The sequence below is a fragment of the Trachurus japonicus genome, chromosome 21 (genome assembly GCF_045865225.1).
Source record: "Trachurus japonicus isolate A0001 chromosome 21, Traja_1.0".
Taxonomy (NCBI): Eukaryota; Metazoa; Chordata; class Actinopteri; order Carangiformes; family Carangidae; genus Trachurus; species Trachurus japonicus.
The window spans coordinates 15,366,096-15,383,502 of NC_140927.1; the positions used below are offsets into that span (position 1 = coordinate 15,366,096).

General features: G+C 41.7%; 1 protein-coding gene across 1 annotated transcript; it reads left to right on the forward strand.

The window, feature by feature from the left end:
* Positions 1–161: 161 nt before the first annotated feature.
* On the forward strand, positions 162–17,407 carry trpm2 (transient receptor potential cation channel, subfamily M, member 2). The gene is made up of 32 exons (XM_085765233.1): positions 162–343; positions 964–1,037; positions 1,241–1,409; positions 2,134–2,314; positions 2,994–3,160; positions 3,277–3,457; positions 3,585–3,646; positions 3,719–3,919; positions 4,510–4,612; positions 5,307–5,428; positions 6,355–6,726; positions 7,706–7,843; positions 7,931–8,060; positions 8,164–8,309; positions 8,417–8,529; positions 9,534–9,632; positions 9,859–10,084; positions 10,175–10,293; positions 10,402–10,534; positions 10,765–10,936; positions 11,073–11,253; positions 11,381–11,562; positions 11,969–12,101; positions 12,690–12,777; positions 13,013–13,330; positions 13,430–13,488; positions 13,757–13,786; positions 13,889–13,975; positions 14,064–14,142; positions 15,804–15,905; positions 16,257–16,373; positions 16,546–17,407. Exons 1-32 carry the CDS (start codon positions 242–244, stop codon positions 16,660–16,662), a joined length of 4,503 nt encoding a protein of 1,500 aa, XP_085621359.1. The 5' UTR covers positions 162–241; the 3' UTR covers positions 16,663–17,407.

Here is a 17,407-nt window from a genome sequence, read left to right on the forward strand (position 1 = left end):
AACGGCTAATGTTGAAGACGTTTGTTCTACTCTGGATGCCGGTGGAGGAAGAAGAGATATTGTACAACAGGTCATGTGTCTACAAGATAAAGGCATATGTCAGAATACTTCAGTTCCTGGCTCAGGAGGTTTTATGGGTACACACACTCTGCCCTGTCACAAGACATAAACGCAGAGTGCTTGTTCGGGGCAGAGGCTTGCAACTCACATTAGACTTTTTATTTTTCTTACCTTCTCAGAAATGCTACCCAAATCTAAGATCAAGGTTCACTCGCAGGAAATAATCACGCAGCGGCAGCAGAACAAACTCACACTAAAACAAGTGGTTTCAAGTGTTACAAAGGTGAGTCTTTTCACACTTAAATTTACTACTTGTGCTGAAACAGTGGTTATAATTAAACAAGTACAAGTGTATGAATCAAGAAGCTACTCGCCTTTTTCATTTGTAAAATACTAAACTGCTGAGTCAGAAGTGAAGTGGAGGAGGAGTAGCTATAGTAGCATAAAATCCTCAATTGAAGTAGGCTACTTAAATCAGCACTTGTTTTTTATGATCATTCATAAACTGCAAACTACTGTGCCTATCACAATTTCATGCTGCTGTGGCTTGTAATCAATCCACTTCCTGCAACAATCTTATCGATCCGATGATGAATTGGTGCCTACTGTCTGCCCCATTAGCAGGGGGTTTGGTTTGGTCAGGTTTCCACGCTGCTGTAGCTCTGCTCTGACATCACTGATGCAGTGCTGAGTTGAAGCCAGCACCGACTGCAGACAGAGTCTCCCTCTCCCTCTCCTGCCGGGCTGTCTGCTCTCAGCCTGGGCCAGAGATCTGTGCAGCGTTAACACTCCCATGTTGCTGCCGGGATGGAGGAAGCTGAGGCGGAGCCCCAGCTGATTCACAATCTGGCCATCAGCGCAGCGAGACCCTCTGAGCATCTCTCTGTCTCCCCGTCTTTCCAGCGCTGTGCGTTCGGCTCCTGGGTCAGGGACAACATCGACAAGAGAGAATGTTGCTTCTTTGAGAAAAACAGCAGGTAAGCTGAGCTGCTCTGTGCTGTGTTGGTATGATGATGAAAGTCTGCGGAGCGACCTTGTAAATGCTGCTGCTGCAAAGTAACGTAATGTGATGTAAACTGTCCTAAACTGCAGTGAGTAACCTACGTTTACATTAAAATTAAATGTATCAGTTGTTGCAGCATGAGTATAAGTAGGCTATTATTCTTTATTTCCCCTTTAGAAATGATGCATGTAAGTGTGGTTACTCAAAAACTGATCATGTGGACGATGCCATCAAGCCAGAGGGATTCATTGGGGAGACGTGGGACAAACATAGACATGTTCGTGAAGTGCCTACTGATGCTTTTGGAGACATCAACTTTGGTGGTTTGGGACAAAAGACAGGCAAGGTTAGACAATCCTTTCCTTTTAAGTGCTTGTAAATATCTGCCTGTGTGTCTTCATCTCACCCTAGGGCGCCGAAAAGGGGGGGTAAAGGAGACGGATTCTAGGGGCCCGTGATTGAGCCCAGAGAGGCCCCTAATGATGATGAAATGATAATACAGTAAAAATAATGACACCAAGTTATTAAAGCAGAAGTAAGCGATCCGGTCATTTTACAGCAGAGCAGAGTGACTGACAGACCCGTGTTTCAGACCAAACACTCTATAAAAGTGATTGCCGTCGGAAGATATAACTATTTAAGACTTATATTAACACTTTAACTAACTGCTTTTCTGCTTTAACTAACATATAATCACAAATGTTTTATTTTCAATGTCCTGGTAACAATAACTTTATTGTTTTGGAAATATCAACGTCTGCAATAATACATTTTACTACAGTCTCAAAACAATACAAAGGTGAATCTGTTATGGGAAATGAAAAATGAATTCCATTGTATTCAGAGTGCTCAGTTCTTCCCCTACTGTACATGTCAACTGTCATGTTCCTCTTTCACAAATATGGTAATGATAGTCAAAAACACCATTAAAATGTATAATTGTATATAAAATAGCATCAAAAAATTAAATTTTGCCGCTGTGTTGGGGGCCCTGTAAAGATTCTTTCATGGGGCCCAAAATCCCTACCGGCGCCCCTGATCTCACCTATACTATATGTGTCCATCTTCAGTATGTGCGAGTGTCCACAGACACCAGGCCTGAAGTCCTGTATCGTCTACTGACCGAACAGTGGAAACTTTCCAGTCCCAACCTGCTGATCTCAGTGACCGGAGGAGCCAAGAACTTCTATCTGAAGGCTCGTCTGAAGAGCATGTTCCACAGAGGTCTTATCAAAGTGGCCCAGACGACAGGTCAGAGAGAGCGTGAGCGCGTGTGAGCTGAGGAGTTGTACCAATGATTAGCCAAGGATGTTTTTATGAGCATGTGTGTGTGGGTGTCCTCCCTGTGTGCTCCACCTATATTCTTCCACCTATATGTTGACTCTTTAACTGTTTATTGATCTCTCAAATCAGAAAGAAACTGTAGATGGTGGTAACATTTTTAGATTTTCCAAAGAAACTAATTAGATATTAACTCACAAAGAAACATTTTGCTTGTTTGCTTGTTTGCACACATCCAAATCATTTCCTTCTGTAATGCTGTGCAGTAAAATAGATGTATCGTGTACTAATAACAGCATAAAGATAAGCATGCTGCTTTAGGGTGTTTTTTATGGTCTTTAGGGTGTTTTTTATGGTCCAGGCGTCCACTGACTAAACAACATTTGAATTTTCTCATGCATACAACAAAGTCCAGTTGCAAGGAAGGCTTTTAACAAATCCTCAGTTAAATAAAGCTAAGCTAAACAGCTGCTCAAGAATTAGTAGAGAGAAACAAGAGCACTATTGATCCTCTACTCTCAGCAAGAAAGCAGATATGTGTATTTACCAAAATGTCAAACTATACCTTTGGTGTCTATGGGTTTTGGAATGAGATGCCTCCTATTTTGGGTCGTACATAGTATTTGTGCACTTGTTGTGTTGCACACAGGTGCGTGGATCATCACCGGTGGCACCCACACAGGTGTCATGAAGCATGTAGGGCAGGCTGTGAGGGACTACGCCCTCAGCAGCAGCTCCATGCAGGGTCAGGTTATAGCTATCGGAGTGGCAACATGGGGAGCAATTCACAACAGGGAGGCTCTGGTGAATACAGAGGTGAGGTAAACATATTTACACATGTGGTTTGTTGTGGTAGGATTCATCATCATTGACAGAATAAAATCTAATTGTGACTTCCTTTCCCTCCTGTTCCACTGCTTCCCGCTCCGCAGGGTTGTTTCCCAGCGCATTATCCAATGGACGTCAAGGGCCAGGGCCGGCTGTCCTGCCTCGATAACAACCACACCCACTTCCTCCTGGTGGACGACGGCACGCACGGACGATATGGCGCCGAGATTGAACTTCGTAGCAGTCTGGAAAAGTGCATCTCCAGAAAGCTTCTTGGAAACAAAGGTTAAAAATAGCTGCTGCAGTTGTGTGCAAATGCAGCAAGACGTCACAGATAACATCTCAAATCTGTCTCAATTTATCTGCTCTGCTTTGAGTATTGATTTTTTTTCTTTCTTCGTCAAACCTCCAGACAGCGGCGTGACCATCCCTGTGGTGTGTGTGGTTCTGGATGGAGGTCCTGGCACTCTGAATGTGAGTCATCAGTTTTGAGCCTCTTCCTTCTGTCTTTGTCTGTCTTGTCTGACTCTTGTGTGTCTCTCCCAGACTATATACAACGCCATGCTGAATGGGACACCATGTGTGGTCTTGGAGGGCTCTGGGAGAATAGCAGATGTGATCGCCCAGGTCGCAGGACTACCAGTGACCCGGGTCACTATCACCCTGATCCACCTGCTAATGAAGAAGTTCTTTGGCGCTGAATATGAAACCTTTCCTGACCTCCAAATCATAAAATGGACCAAGATGGTATGTGAACAGGTTCAATCAAATACTGTATTCCTGAGAACTCCTGAACATGTATCAATTCACAAACTTAAAGGTTTCCTGTCAAAGTTGTTGTAGAGAGGTGACAGAGTCTGCTTTGTTGTTAGAAACTTGCTCATTTAAAGCAGAAGTAAGAAGAATGTTTGTGTTAATATAAGTCTTAAATAGTTATATCTTCTGACAGCAATCACTTACATAGAGTGTTTGGTCTGAAACACTGGCCTGTCAGTCACTCTGCTCTGCTGTAAGCCGAGGAGAAAACTTTCCTTGTATCCTACAACCTTTATCCAATGAGGAGAGAGAACGGCATAAAGGGGCGGTCCTCTCTGTGTGTGCAGCCAAGGGATGCGCGTGAATGTGGTGATGTAGGGACGAGGGCGGGGACTGCTAACTCCATCGGCTGACAAGAAGTTAGCCAAAACGACCGGATCACTTACTTCTGCTTTAAACTCGACCATATTCAGACATTTCTTTCTTAAAAGTGCCATAAATAAGTTATTACTGCCCCCAGGTGGTTCTGGACAGAGTTTGATGTGACACTTTGCCCACACCCTGTTTGTTCTCTGTTACAGATTCAGGACATCATCAGGATGTCTCACTTGCTGACAGTATTCAGAATAAGTGAGGACAGTCATGGAGATGTGGATGTGGCCATTCTTCAAGCGTTACTCAAAGGTAGGCGAAGGTGCACAGAACAGAATTAGGCATGAACACAGAAGCACTTAGTGGCAAACCAGCCCCCAGCGAGTATAACGTTGCTTCTGAGAAAAAGTAAATGACCGGATTGTGGTGTCAAATGTGCTGAGATCAAAAACCAGCGCGGATAATCTTGCAGTCATTTTCAGCTTCACGGACGCTTCTCTTTTACATGGAGACATCGATAGCCACACTTGATACATTTAGCAATATGCAGTGCTACTTATTAAAACACGCTCCACCTCCTGATGGTCTTGGAAAAAATCTCACTGAACACAGACCAAGATGAATGCACATTGTTATAGAAGAGACAGAGCCAAAGTGCACTAAAACACTAAGATACTCAGCTTTAACATCGTTATGAGTCAGCGTTTCAGTGAAACTGCTGTGTCCGGTGTTTCCATCACTGAGCTCCATTTGAATAAGTGAAATGCATTTCTTGGCTGTGATCCCATTGTAGGATGGAGCCGCTGTCTTTACTCACTGTGTGAACATGCTGTTGTGTAGCTGTTCAGTAGCCAAAAGGTCAGCCGCCAGTTGCATCATTATGAACTAAAAATGACTGAAGAGATGACCTCTTATGTGGAGGAACTATCTTGTACCAGAGATTAAATGTAAATAAACATTTGTCATTCTACAGCTAAAATGGTGTAAATAATAATTTCCCATTCAGCCTCGAGGATCAATGAGTCTCTGGGCATCGAGAGCTGGAAGAGGCAGCTGGAGCTGGCTATTGCCTGGAACCGAGTGGATATAGCTGAGACTGAGATTTTCACTGAAGAGAGCCAGTGGAAGGTGGGTCTGTCCTTAATACACCATTATAACAACACCAGGTTTAATCTGTCCTGGACAGGGCCAACCTCTCACCTTGACCCTGTGTTACAATCCTGCTCATCATTATTTAGATCAGATTAACAGGTATACAGTACAGTAATGGAGTAAAGCAGCAGCAGTCACCTGAGAGGGTTTGCAGCAGATCGGATGAGTGCTCTGTTTGATTTTAAACATGTGGCAGCGTGAAAAAGTGAGGACTGAGTCAAAAGAGAAATTTCACCTCATTAGATCATTTACTTTTACTTTACGCAATTCAATTTTACAATCAAAACAATGATAGATTATATGTGTTTGTGTAAATGTGTTGATTGTAATCCTCCAGCAAGCGTTAGAAGCAATTGGTCCCACAGGCCAGTGTTTTTATGGGATTAATAGCATGCATATTATGAATCATTTTAAAGCACTTATTAATGCATTATTCATAATTCTGCATTTTAGGTAGATAGATGCATAGTAGTTGCCCCATCTTCTTACTAAAATCCAACAATAAATCAATTCAAGCACACAGCTGTCATGCCTGAGTACTTAGTCTATGGTCAGGAAGAATGAGTGTTTAATGTATAATTAAGCATTGGGATGCTACTAATATACTATACATACTATTAAACAACTGGTTGAATGGTCAAGTGTTAACAAAAGATTGAGCAGCAGCATCAAACCACTGCAGGCTTTTACAATACAATACCTCATACCATAAAGGTTTTATGATGTAAGGGGCAAAGAGCAATTGCATCATCACATTGTGTAAAGGTGAAATGTTGTATTATTTATGTCAAGTTTATGAATCTGACATAAGTGAGTCAGCAGACACACAGAACCTTTTTTTAATCAGATTCCCTCAAAACGTTAATATTTCTGCTTACTTCTGCCGTGTCATCATGCTCCAGTCCAGCGACCTCCACTGGGCCATGTTCTCAGCCCTGGTGGGCAACCGGCCTCAGTTTGTGAGTCTGCTGCTGGAGAACGGCGTGAATCTGAGGGACTTCCTGCACGACGAGGAAACTCTGTGCGAGCTCTACAAACAGCTTCCCAGGGGCTTCTTTCTGCACAAGCTGGCCAAGAGGGTGCACAGCTCTCGCAGCAGGAGGCAGACGTTCGGCATCAGGCCTCGGGCTCACTCGGGGAAAGGTGAAATGATCTCCCTGACTCATGTATGCGACGAGGTGCGTCACCTCCTGGGCAGCTTTACCCGGCCCCTCTACCCTCCCTCCACCATCACATGCCACTTCAACATGTCTATAGAAGATTCATCTTTAGCCGTAAGTATCTTTATCTCAGGCAAATAACATCTATTTAAACTTTTAAGTGACTCTCTTTTATAAAAAGGTATTCCAATAATTTTATATATTATATTTGTAATACACAACAGAAGTTGGTTTTATTGTATTGGATGTGATTGCACTATTGTCTTAGTCATGAGTTTTATTGTTTTATAATTGCTGCAATTTTTATCATTTATCTTGTGGAAAGCACTCATTTTAAAAGTGCTGAAAATGTTTAATAATATTATTATATGTATTTATTATATTATCATAAAGTTATGACAATATTATCATTATCATTAGTAGTCGTAGCACTAGTATCTGTAGGGAGCATGGGGACATGAATACACAAACTAAATAACCTTTCATACTGTGCATCCTGTAACCAATCAGATATCTGACTGATGCTCATATTTTCACACCATTTTGACCAAATCAAATCAAATAAACTTTATTTGTCTTGCAAGGGAAATTTGTCTTGGGCCAATAGCGCAGGAAGAAACAGCTGCCTTGTTCATACATACATACATACATACACAACAGAATATACAACATTATCAATGACATGCGTACCCAAAAAGAAAAGTGCGGTGAGTGCAATAAATAGTTTAAAATACATTAAATTAGAATACAGAGTTCAAATAAAACATACTAAAAACTAAAAAAAAACAAGGAACGTCGGTTTAAGGCATAGTGGTCACGTGCAGCATGACGCAATAAGAGCAGTAGGACAGCAGTGACAAGGCCAACAGAGCAAAGGTAGACCTGGGTGCATAAGGCTCTACCCGTGGGACAACACATCAATAGATAAATACTTCCACAACAATTTCATTCTTCACATTGTCGAATGGAACATCTGGCTAAAAAGGGGGAAAAAAGATGTATGAAAAATGTAGATAGGTTGGGTCATGCATGGGAATGACTTGGATTGGTGCCAGTATTTCTAATCCAAAACATTCTTCCTCTTCTCTTTCAGCAGTCTAAAGATGAGGCGGGCTCCCATGCTCAACTCAGGGGCCACAGCGATGAGGCACAGAGAGACCCAGGCCGGGACCTTTTCCTTTGGGCTGTCGTCCAGAATAACAGGGAGCTGGCTGAAATCGCCTGGGAGCAGGTGATGAAAACACTTTTTCAAACAAAATTTGAAAAAAATACATTTTTTCTCACTGAATCTGTGTCTGTGTAATCTGTGTCTGTACAGTGTAGAGACTGCATGTCTGCTGCTCTGGCCGCCAGTAAGATCCTAAAGAAAATGGCGGCGGAGGGAAAGGATGCAGACGAGGCGCAGGACATGCGAGAGCTGGCCGATCACTATGAGAACCACGCCATTGGTAGAAAACCACAACCATAATGAGTGGCTTTATTTATGTGAATTACAAGTCATTTCACCAGGATGTCATTTATCTTCACCGTGTGTTTGTATGTGTGTGTTAGGGGTGTTCAGCAAGTGCCACAACAGTGATGAAGAGCGGGCTCAGAAACTGCTGGTTCGCGTGTCACCGTCTTGGGGAAGGACGACGTGCCTGAGGCTGGCACTGGAGGCCGACGATAAAAACTTTGTTGCTCAGTCAGGTGTCCAGGTTGGGAAATCTTCTGAGTTCTCTAGATTGCTAAAAGTGATATTTATTTATTTTTACCACCGATCAGTGAATTTAACTTGGTAAACACTCACGTGATTCTTCTCCAGACTCTTCTGACTCAGATCTGGTGTGGTGAGCTTTCAGTGGAGAACCCTGTGTGGAGGGTGATGATCTGCATGGTCTTCTTCCCTCTTATCTACACTGGATTTCTACTTTTCAGGTCAGTCTGTTCTACTAAAATAAAATAAAACTACTTTCTTCTTTTTTTTTGCATAAAATGTCTCTGTGTAAAGTAATCTCATTTAGAAACAGTAGATTTCTCTGTTTGGACAGATGGAGGCAAACAAGTAACTTTCTAAGGACAGTTGAACCACATAAAAGTCAAATACGTAGTTGCCTAAAGGCACGATAAACTGGTGAATTCCTGCAGTCTTTATAATTTACCAAACACAGACAAACTTTGTGGAACAGAAGTCTGAAATCAACACTCACTTTGGCACATTCTTAAAGTGTATTTGCATTTGGACACCACATAATTAGCTCCAGTTGGTTTATAAAAGGAAGAAACACAACGTCTGTGTACAGTCACATTGTTCTGCATAGAACCACCACAACATGTTCAGACTAACCCAGTGGTTCCCAACCTTTTTTGGCTTGTGACCCCATTTTAACATCAAAAATTTCTGGTGACCCCACCGTCAATCAAGAATGCCAGCTCAGATATTCACAATAGAATACAATAAATCTTTATTGTCCACCATGGTGGAAAATTGCCTTTGCCATTGCCATTTTATTTGAACTCGATTTGTATTTGAGAAAGTTAAAGTATAGAATACAGTTGATTGTGTGTAGTGTTTTTAATCATACTTTTTCAAAAGAATAATAATTAGTTAGAAATCTATTTATCATCAGTCATTTTTCAAATCGATTACTTGACATTTCAGGTTGCCCCATTTGAATCCCAGGCGACCCCACATGGGGTCCCGACCCCAAGGTTGAAAAACACTGGACTAACCCAAGATGCATTTATAAAAACTGACAGTGATTTATGTCAATCTAAGGTCAAAAATGAATTTAGTGTTTAGTTTTTTCAGTTAATTGGTTAATATACTGTATTGTGTCATTGTTTGTGTCACTTCTGTACTGATGGTCAGCGGTGTGTGTGTGTGTGTGTGTGTGTGTGTGTGTGTGTGTGTGTGTGTGTGTGTGTACCGTTCTCCTCAGACGTGATGAAATCATCCATAGAGAAATGGAGAGGAATGAGGAGATCAAGACAGTCGAGTCTGTGACAGGAAGTACACTTCGAACAAAGTCAACCAGCCTGTGAGTAAAACGCACGAGAGACACTGATGGAAAAACAGATTCCTTGTTCTGTGTGATCACTACTACGTGAGTTTATGTAGTTGGGCACCTTCACATTTTATGTTTCTGTTATCCTCAAAGTCGTGGTTTCAATCCAGAGGTCACCAGCAGGTCACGCAGGGGAGAGCAAGAAATGTCACCTGAGGAAAAAAAAAACATAACCCCGCTGTGACCTTTTTGTCCACAGTGACCCCACCAGGCTGCGACGCCTGAAGCCTCTGAGCAACTGGTCCAGACTCCTGTGCCTGCACAGCTCCCCACAGGTCAAGTTTTACTGGAACATTGTGTCGTACTTCGCCTTCCTCTTCCTGTTCGCCGTGGTGCTGATGGTCGACTTCCAGCCGGCGCCCTCGGCAGGCGAGACGCTGCTCTACATCTGGCTGATCTCTCTGGTGTGTGAGGAGGTCAGACAGGTGAGAGACAGCAGCAGACACACACACACACACACACACACTAGAGGATCAATCAGCAGGTGCTCATGGTAATTCGTCTTCTCTTCTCAGCTGTTTTATGATCCTGATGGCTTTGGCTTTCGTAAGAAGGCCAGGATGTACATCAACGAACTGTGGAATATTTTAGATGTTCTGTCCATCGTCCTGTTTATTATCGGCCTGGCGTTTAGGTAAGTTTCCATCCTCACTGACAAACACTTACTGTAAGGCCAGGCCATGGAAGTGCTCTGTATCACCTGGGTCTTCTATGAATCATCAGTTAAGTTTCCTTATTCCAGGCTGACATCCCAGTTGTTCTATGCGGGTAAAATCCTCCTCTGCATCGATTTTGTGGTCTTCTGCCTCCGGCTCATGGCCATCTTCTCTATCAGTCGAACTCTGGGACCCAAAATCATCATAGTCAGGAGGATGGTGAGAATGTTACATTCAAATACAATTATACTTTGAGTCAAATCATTCATATTTTTGAAAATAGTCTATTATTATTATGTGAGCAGAGGTTTTACCTTGAGTATCTTGTGTTTTTGGCAGCAACAAACCTGTAACAAACAATAAAGTCCCGACTGCTCATACTAAACACGTGACCTGTTTCCTTTCTTCAGAGTTTCTAACTTGTGACTGATTGTCTGTTTCTTCTCAAGATGATGGATATGTTCTTCTTCATGTTCCTGCTGAGTATCTGGGTTGTGGCGTACGGCGTGGCCAAGCAAGGCATTCTCATCCACAACGACAACCGGCTGGACTGGATCGTCCGCGGGGCCATTTACGAGCCATACCTCATCATATTTGGGGATTTCCCCACTAATATTGACAGTAAGTGCCGTGGAGACGGAGAACAACATTTGTAGTTGTAGTTCATAGATTAAATGGTCTATCCCTCTCCCTTTTGACATTTAGGATACATACGTATTTATTGATGATATTAAAACAATCTTTTCTCCCTCTGCAGAAGCTGCATTTGACATAGACTCCTGCACCATGAATGGCACCGACCCCCTGAAGCCCAAGTGTCCCGTGCTGAATGAAAACCAGACACCAGCCTTCCCCGAGTGGCTCACCATCATTATGCTCTGTGTTTACTTGCTCTTCGCCAACATACTGCTGCTCAACTTGCTCATAGCAATCTTCAAGTGAGCCCCTCCTCAGCATCACTCTGTTTTTTTATTTCATCTTTTTTTTGTTTTTAGCCAGAGCTGATGACGATAACATCTGGTTTTCGCCTTTTTATCCTCTGTCTGCCTTTGCTCTCTTCAACAGCTTTACGTTCCAGGAAGTGCAGGACAACACGGACAGAATATGGAAGTTTCAAAGATATGAGCTCATTAAAGAGTACCACAGCCGCCCCGCTGCTCCTCCGCCTTTCATCATCTTCAGCCATCTCTACCTCTTCATCAGGAACATGGTGCTGTGCCGGCCTGTCGCTGTTTGCACCGACTTCAGTAAGAATAGTCACTCATTTCTGTTCTTTTCCCTAAGGTTGATTTAATGTTGATGTGGTCTCTCTTGTTTAAGCTGTGTCACTCTGTCAAGCACTTTTCTTTTTCATTTCTGACAACCATGGTGTGAGCAAAATTATAGGAAACATCTCAAATTTGAGAGGTTTTATGTGAATGTTTTTACAGTAGGTTTTATATTCTCACTCCATATACTGTCATTATAACAATGTAACCATCACCATGACAACAGAGCAACTCCATCTGTGGAAACAACAAATTGCACCTTGTGTTTTTAGTTTTTGCTCGTTATGCCTCTCTAGCTTTGCGTGTTTGTGATTTGTGTAATAAATGTGTATTATATTAGGTGAGATAGTGACACTGAGCATTTGACACTGTTTCTTTGTTTCAGAAAATAAACTTGAGCAGTCGGAGGAAGAGGAGCTGTTGTCCTGGGAGGCCCTGATGAAAGACAAATACCTGCTGTCCACACAGCAGGAGCAGAGTCAGAGCACGGAGCGACGCATCCTGGACACAGCTCAAAAGTAAAATCCCATAGGAATCTACCCAGATATACAGTAGGAGCACAACAATCCCTATATAGGGAAGTGCTACATATTTGAGATCCCTCATCACACCTTTTATATACAGTATGGGTGATTTTTACCTACTCCATTTGCTTTATTTAACCTGTGAAAGTCTGGCAGGGATAATATTACCCAGTGTTTTGTAACAAAAAAAAGAAAGAAAGATATATATAAGAAATATCAACATAATGATGTCTATTTAATCATCTTACGACAGCACAGATCTTGCAGCCTTCTTTTAGCTTTGCAGACAACTCTCTCCCTAGATAATTTAAACTAAACTAAGCTAAAAAAAAAATTGAAGCCAAGATAAACCAACTAAAGCTAGCTCAACTATAAATAAGCTAAAGTAAGATAAGGAGCAGCTGCTGAGTATATCTTAAGATTTAATGGACAGAACTGAGACTCATATCAACATTCTTATCTGAACTATTCCTTTAATGCAGAGATATGGTTTATTTTTAAGGTTTAATAAGGTCCACACTATACTGTATTTAAATATAGTGAGTATATATAACTCTTAACATTCTGTGTTTGTTTCCTGAGGGTCACCACTATAACTGAACGGCTGGAGAGGGAAGAGGAGGGGAGCTTTGATAACATGGTTGCGAGACTGGCTCGACTAGAGGAGCAGGTGGTAACCTGTTTTTTCTTGGTATCACTGATGTTGCACGTGTGTCTGTAACATTTCACATTATGCCTTTAGAGTAAGGCAAGATGTAGAAAAGAGATGGCACACTTCCTGATGCACCCATGTGTGTTTGTTAAATTTGACTTCCAGTTAGTTATCCCCTGTGAGAAATCAGTCATCTTCAGTGTTGTATAAGCAGTCGGCAACAGTATTTGACCTACTTTTATTTTGCTTCCAGGTCGTCCAGTCGACCAGAGCCCTGCAGTGGATTATGGAGAATCTAAAATCTCAGGGTGTTGAAGCACAATCAGCACGTCAGGAGCCCAGTTCCTCATTCACTGTTATTGTCTGTATTTTACAACTATATTACATGTTAAATCTCCTTTTTGTTTGCACCCACTCCCCTGCAGCATCAGCTTCAACAGATGAGACGACTGACCCTCTGAGAAATCTGCCAGAGAATGAGGTCGGCTTCCACGTGAACGCTCGTCAGTTTTACTATCCCAACAGCAAGCTCACACGCTTCCCTGTGCCTGAGGAGAAAGTGCCGTGGGAGGTATTTTACATATATTTCCACCAAAAAAAAATTTAAAATCACTGGCTGCCTCACAAGATGGTTTGTGGTTGTTTGAACTCATGTTCCCTTTCCATTCAGGTGAGCTTCAGCTCATACATGCCAGTTTTTTATGAAGACACTGGAGACCATGTGGATGGGTATGTTGGGACTGTGAGAGGACTATAGATAATGTTTTGTTCCTGTATGGCTTGGTTTGGGGATATATTTGCAGCTGATAAAATAAAATGAGTACTTTTATCAAGAAAACAAACTATTTTAGTATAGAAATAATGATTCATAAAGCCAGTCACATATCAGGTAATAGCAGGTAATGAATGGTCCTCAGTGGCTGATGAACCTGCCTCTGGTTGTATTTTGAAAATGTCTCCTTATCCCTTAAATTTCTTATCTTCTTTCTTGCCACAGACCAGAATCAGACGACATTGATAAATACAGGTATGACGCGAGATAAGATGCACAAAGCATCAAATGGCACTTCACAGGCAACCGTGCAAGTACGTCTTGATATATGATATTATGTATCTTCTCTGTCATCAGAAACCCAGGTGGACGGACTGGCGTTAGGGGACGAGGTGCACTCAGCAAACTGGGTCCAAACCTGAATATAGACCTCGTTGTTACACGGTAGGTCATCTCATGTCTTTAGAAGGAAGATGTTTGTCATTATCACTGTGTTTCAATGATCTTAGGTTGTGATGTTGTTGTTTTTCAGCTGGCAAGACAATGAGAGGTCTGTTTTGGAGTATTTGGCCGTTTGGGACGAGAGTCAAGGAGCCCTGGCTTTACCTGGGGTGAGTCCAGCTGCATCTATGGTCATCAGTCTCAATTGAAGGTTCTGGCTTTTCTTTCAAACAGCATCTGTTTTTATCACAAAATCTGAAACTAACAGTACTTCATTGTGTCTTAAACAAATCCCTCCCAAGGATTAAAGGGATAGTGCACCCAAAACTCAAATTTCACTCATTATCTACTCACCCTCATGTCAACTAAGAGCTGTGAGAATTTTCAGAGTCCTCCGTGCCTTCTCTGAGTTACAGGGGGGTTAGTGCAGCAGTATTTGTCCATATAATGGTTGTGAATGGATACCAACTTTCTTGGTCCAAAAAGACACACCAAAAAATATCCAAATATCTCCATACTGCTCGTCTGCAATGTCCCTCTTGTATTGAAGCCCCAACATGAGAAATTGTTAAATAAGTCTATATTTTAAGCTTGTTTGTAGCGGAAGCTCCCAGTGTCTCAGTTCACTGCTCTTCCTGTGTCCGTGCAAATCTCGCGTGATTTGCACTGACCGGCGGAACAATTTCTCATGTCGGGGCTTCAATACAAGAGGGACATTACAGACGAGCATTATGGAGGTATTTGGATGTTTTTTAGTGTGTCTTTTTGGACGAAGAAAGTTGGTATCCATTGACAACCATTATATGGACAAATACTGCTGCGCCCCCCCCCCCCGCCCCCCCCCCCGTAACTCAGAGAAGGCACGGAGGACTCTGAAAATTCTCATAGCTCCTAATCGACATGAGGGTGAGTACTGTAGATAATGAGTGAAATTTGAATTTTGGGTGAACTATCCCTTTAAGAATTCGTACAGAAGGCAGCCGGGGGTTGGTGTTTCCAAACCTTTTATATTATCACCGGCCCTTCATTACAGTATATGCAGGGTGGTGTACTGGGTATAATGATGTTACCACAAAAATTAAGTATGGGCTGAGATGGAGCAGGCTTCGTTTTGCACAACACAACCTTTCTGACACCCCCCATTGTGATTATAACACTGTTTGGACATTTTATTTAATTTTTTGTTGCTTTGTTTTTTTTTTTTTTATGTGTGTTTGGCTTAAAGCAGAAGTAAGTGGTCCGGCCGTTTTCGCTAATGCTGCGTTCCAGGCAGGCTTTTGAAATCGTAAATTACAGCTTCAAGTCACAACTTAAGACTTTGTAGCGTTCCAGGCAACCCACTCGTGTTTTTCCGACCTGTTTTACCGGTGAAAGTCACTATAACGGCCACTCGTAACTTACGACCGGTGAACTCGTACCAGATCGAACTGGTACGACTTCACGGTTGGAAAAATACGAGTTTCCTTGAACGCACCATAACAGTCCTCGTCCCTACGTCGCCACATTCACGGCGTCCCTTGGCTGCACACACAGCCCTGCATGCCGTTCTCTCTCCTCATTGGATAAAAACTGTAGGATACGATAAATGTTTTCTCCTTGACTCAGAGCAGAGCAGAGTGACTGACAGACCCGTGTTTCAGACCAAACACTCTATGTAAGTGATTGCTGTCGGAAGATATAACTATTTAAGACTTATATTAACACAAATATATCACTTACTTCTGCTTTAATGTATTTTCTTGAGCTGTGACACTGATAGTTGTGATCTTGTAATAGTTTGATACATATGCTTAAAAAGTTCGATAAAAAGGCTCCTACATGAATCCCTCAGGGAGCCGTCCAATCTGCTGATCAACTGCCAGTGACGCTAAAGAGAACCATGGGGAAGACGCTGTATGAAAAGATGAATACAAAACTATCAGAGGGAACAAAGGTGGGTCTTTTCAACACGTTGCTTAAATCAAAGAAAGAATTGTTCAGAAACAAGAAGAAAACTAAAGCTAAAACTAATACAGTCTACTACAGCAGCCCTGGAGCAAACCCTCCCTTCATGTAGGTGGTCATGTTCAGTTTTTGCTGAAACCATTATAGAGAGGTGTTGACTGAACTGCAGTCTGTACACAAAGGCATTCAGCCGTGAAGATTTTTACATTTAGTTGAGGCTGTTATCAGTTTATCATCAATTAAATCCACTCTTGTTTGTTTGATAACAGTTGAAGAATTTAATGACTGAGATGAATAATAATAATATGCTGATACTGATGAACTTGTCACTGTGTTTCAGGTGTTTGAGGGTTATGTGGACGACTGCAGGAACACAGATAACGCCTGGGTCCAAACCTCTGTGCTAAACATTCACCTGAACAGAACGAGCCCGGTGATGGTTGATATCAATAACATGGTGAGAAGAACATTACTGTTTTAGGTCATGTAAAAGAGTCCATTATTTTACAATTATACAAACAATTTGATTGAATGTGGGTTTTTCTCTGTAGTTATACTTATGGACAAACTTGAGGTCATGATTTTCCCTGCAGTAAATATATAAATAATCACCTATGACTTTTCTTTAGATGGTGAGCAGCCACGGCTCTCTCATGTGGCAGGAGGTCAGCAGCAAAGCAAGTCTTAGCTCAAACCAAAGAGACTTTCTGCGGCAGGTTGCGGAGCTGCACAACAGGAAGTTCTGATTTACATTCCACTGTAGCTGCAAATGCGTCTCCTCCTCTGCAGGTTTATTTCTTGCCTGTTGTGTGGCCTTTAAAAAAAAATAAATACTGATTAATGCTGTTGCACGTAAAGCACTTGTGGAAAAAATGAAGCCAAGATGCTGTGAAGCCATAATGTACAGTTTGCTGCTGTGGATGATTTCTTAACATTTTGCACAAACAACATTGGCCAGTGAAATGTATGTCTAGTTTAAACACTGTGTATTATAATATAATTTAAACAAACATGTACAATGACGATGAATACTTCAAATTGTATTACAGTACAATTGAATAGTTTCACTTGCATTTCTACTTTATGCAACCTACACATCTACTTCTGCATTTCAATGGTAATATTTTACTTTTCACTTCACTGTGTTTATCTGACAGTACAGTATATCATACAATATAAATACCAATATACCAATATACACAGTGAAATGTGCCATTATGTGTTCACTACGTGTATTAATAACAAAATGTACAAATGCAAACCACTACCAAAATATTGCATATGGAGATGGAAATACCCAACTAAGTAAAAGGCTATTTAAAAGCAGATCTATGATTGATAATAATTCACTAATATCACTTACATTTAGGTCTAAAAAGGACCGTACTGATCTGTGAGTAGGCTACTATAGTTGTTGTTTTTTTGTTTTTTGTTTTTCATATATTTTGCTGCTAATACTTGAGTAAAGCTGTGAATGCAGGACTTTCACTT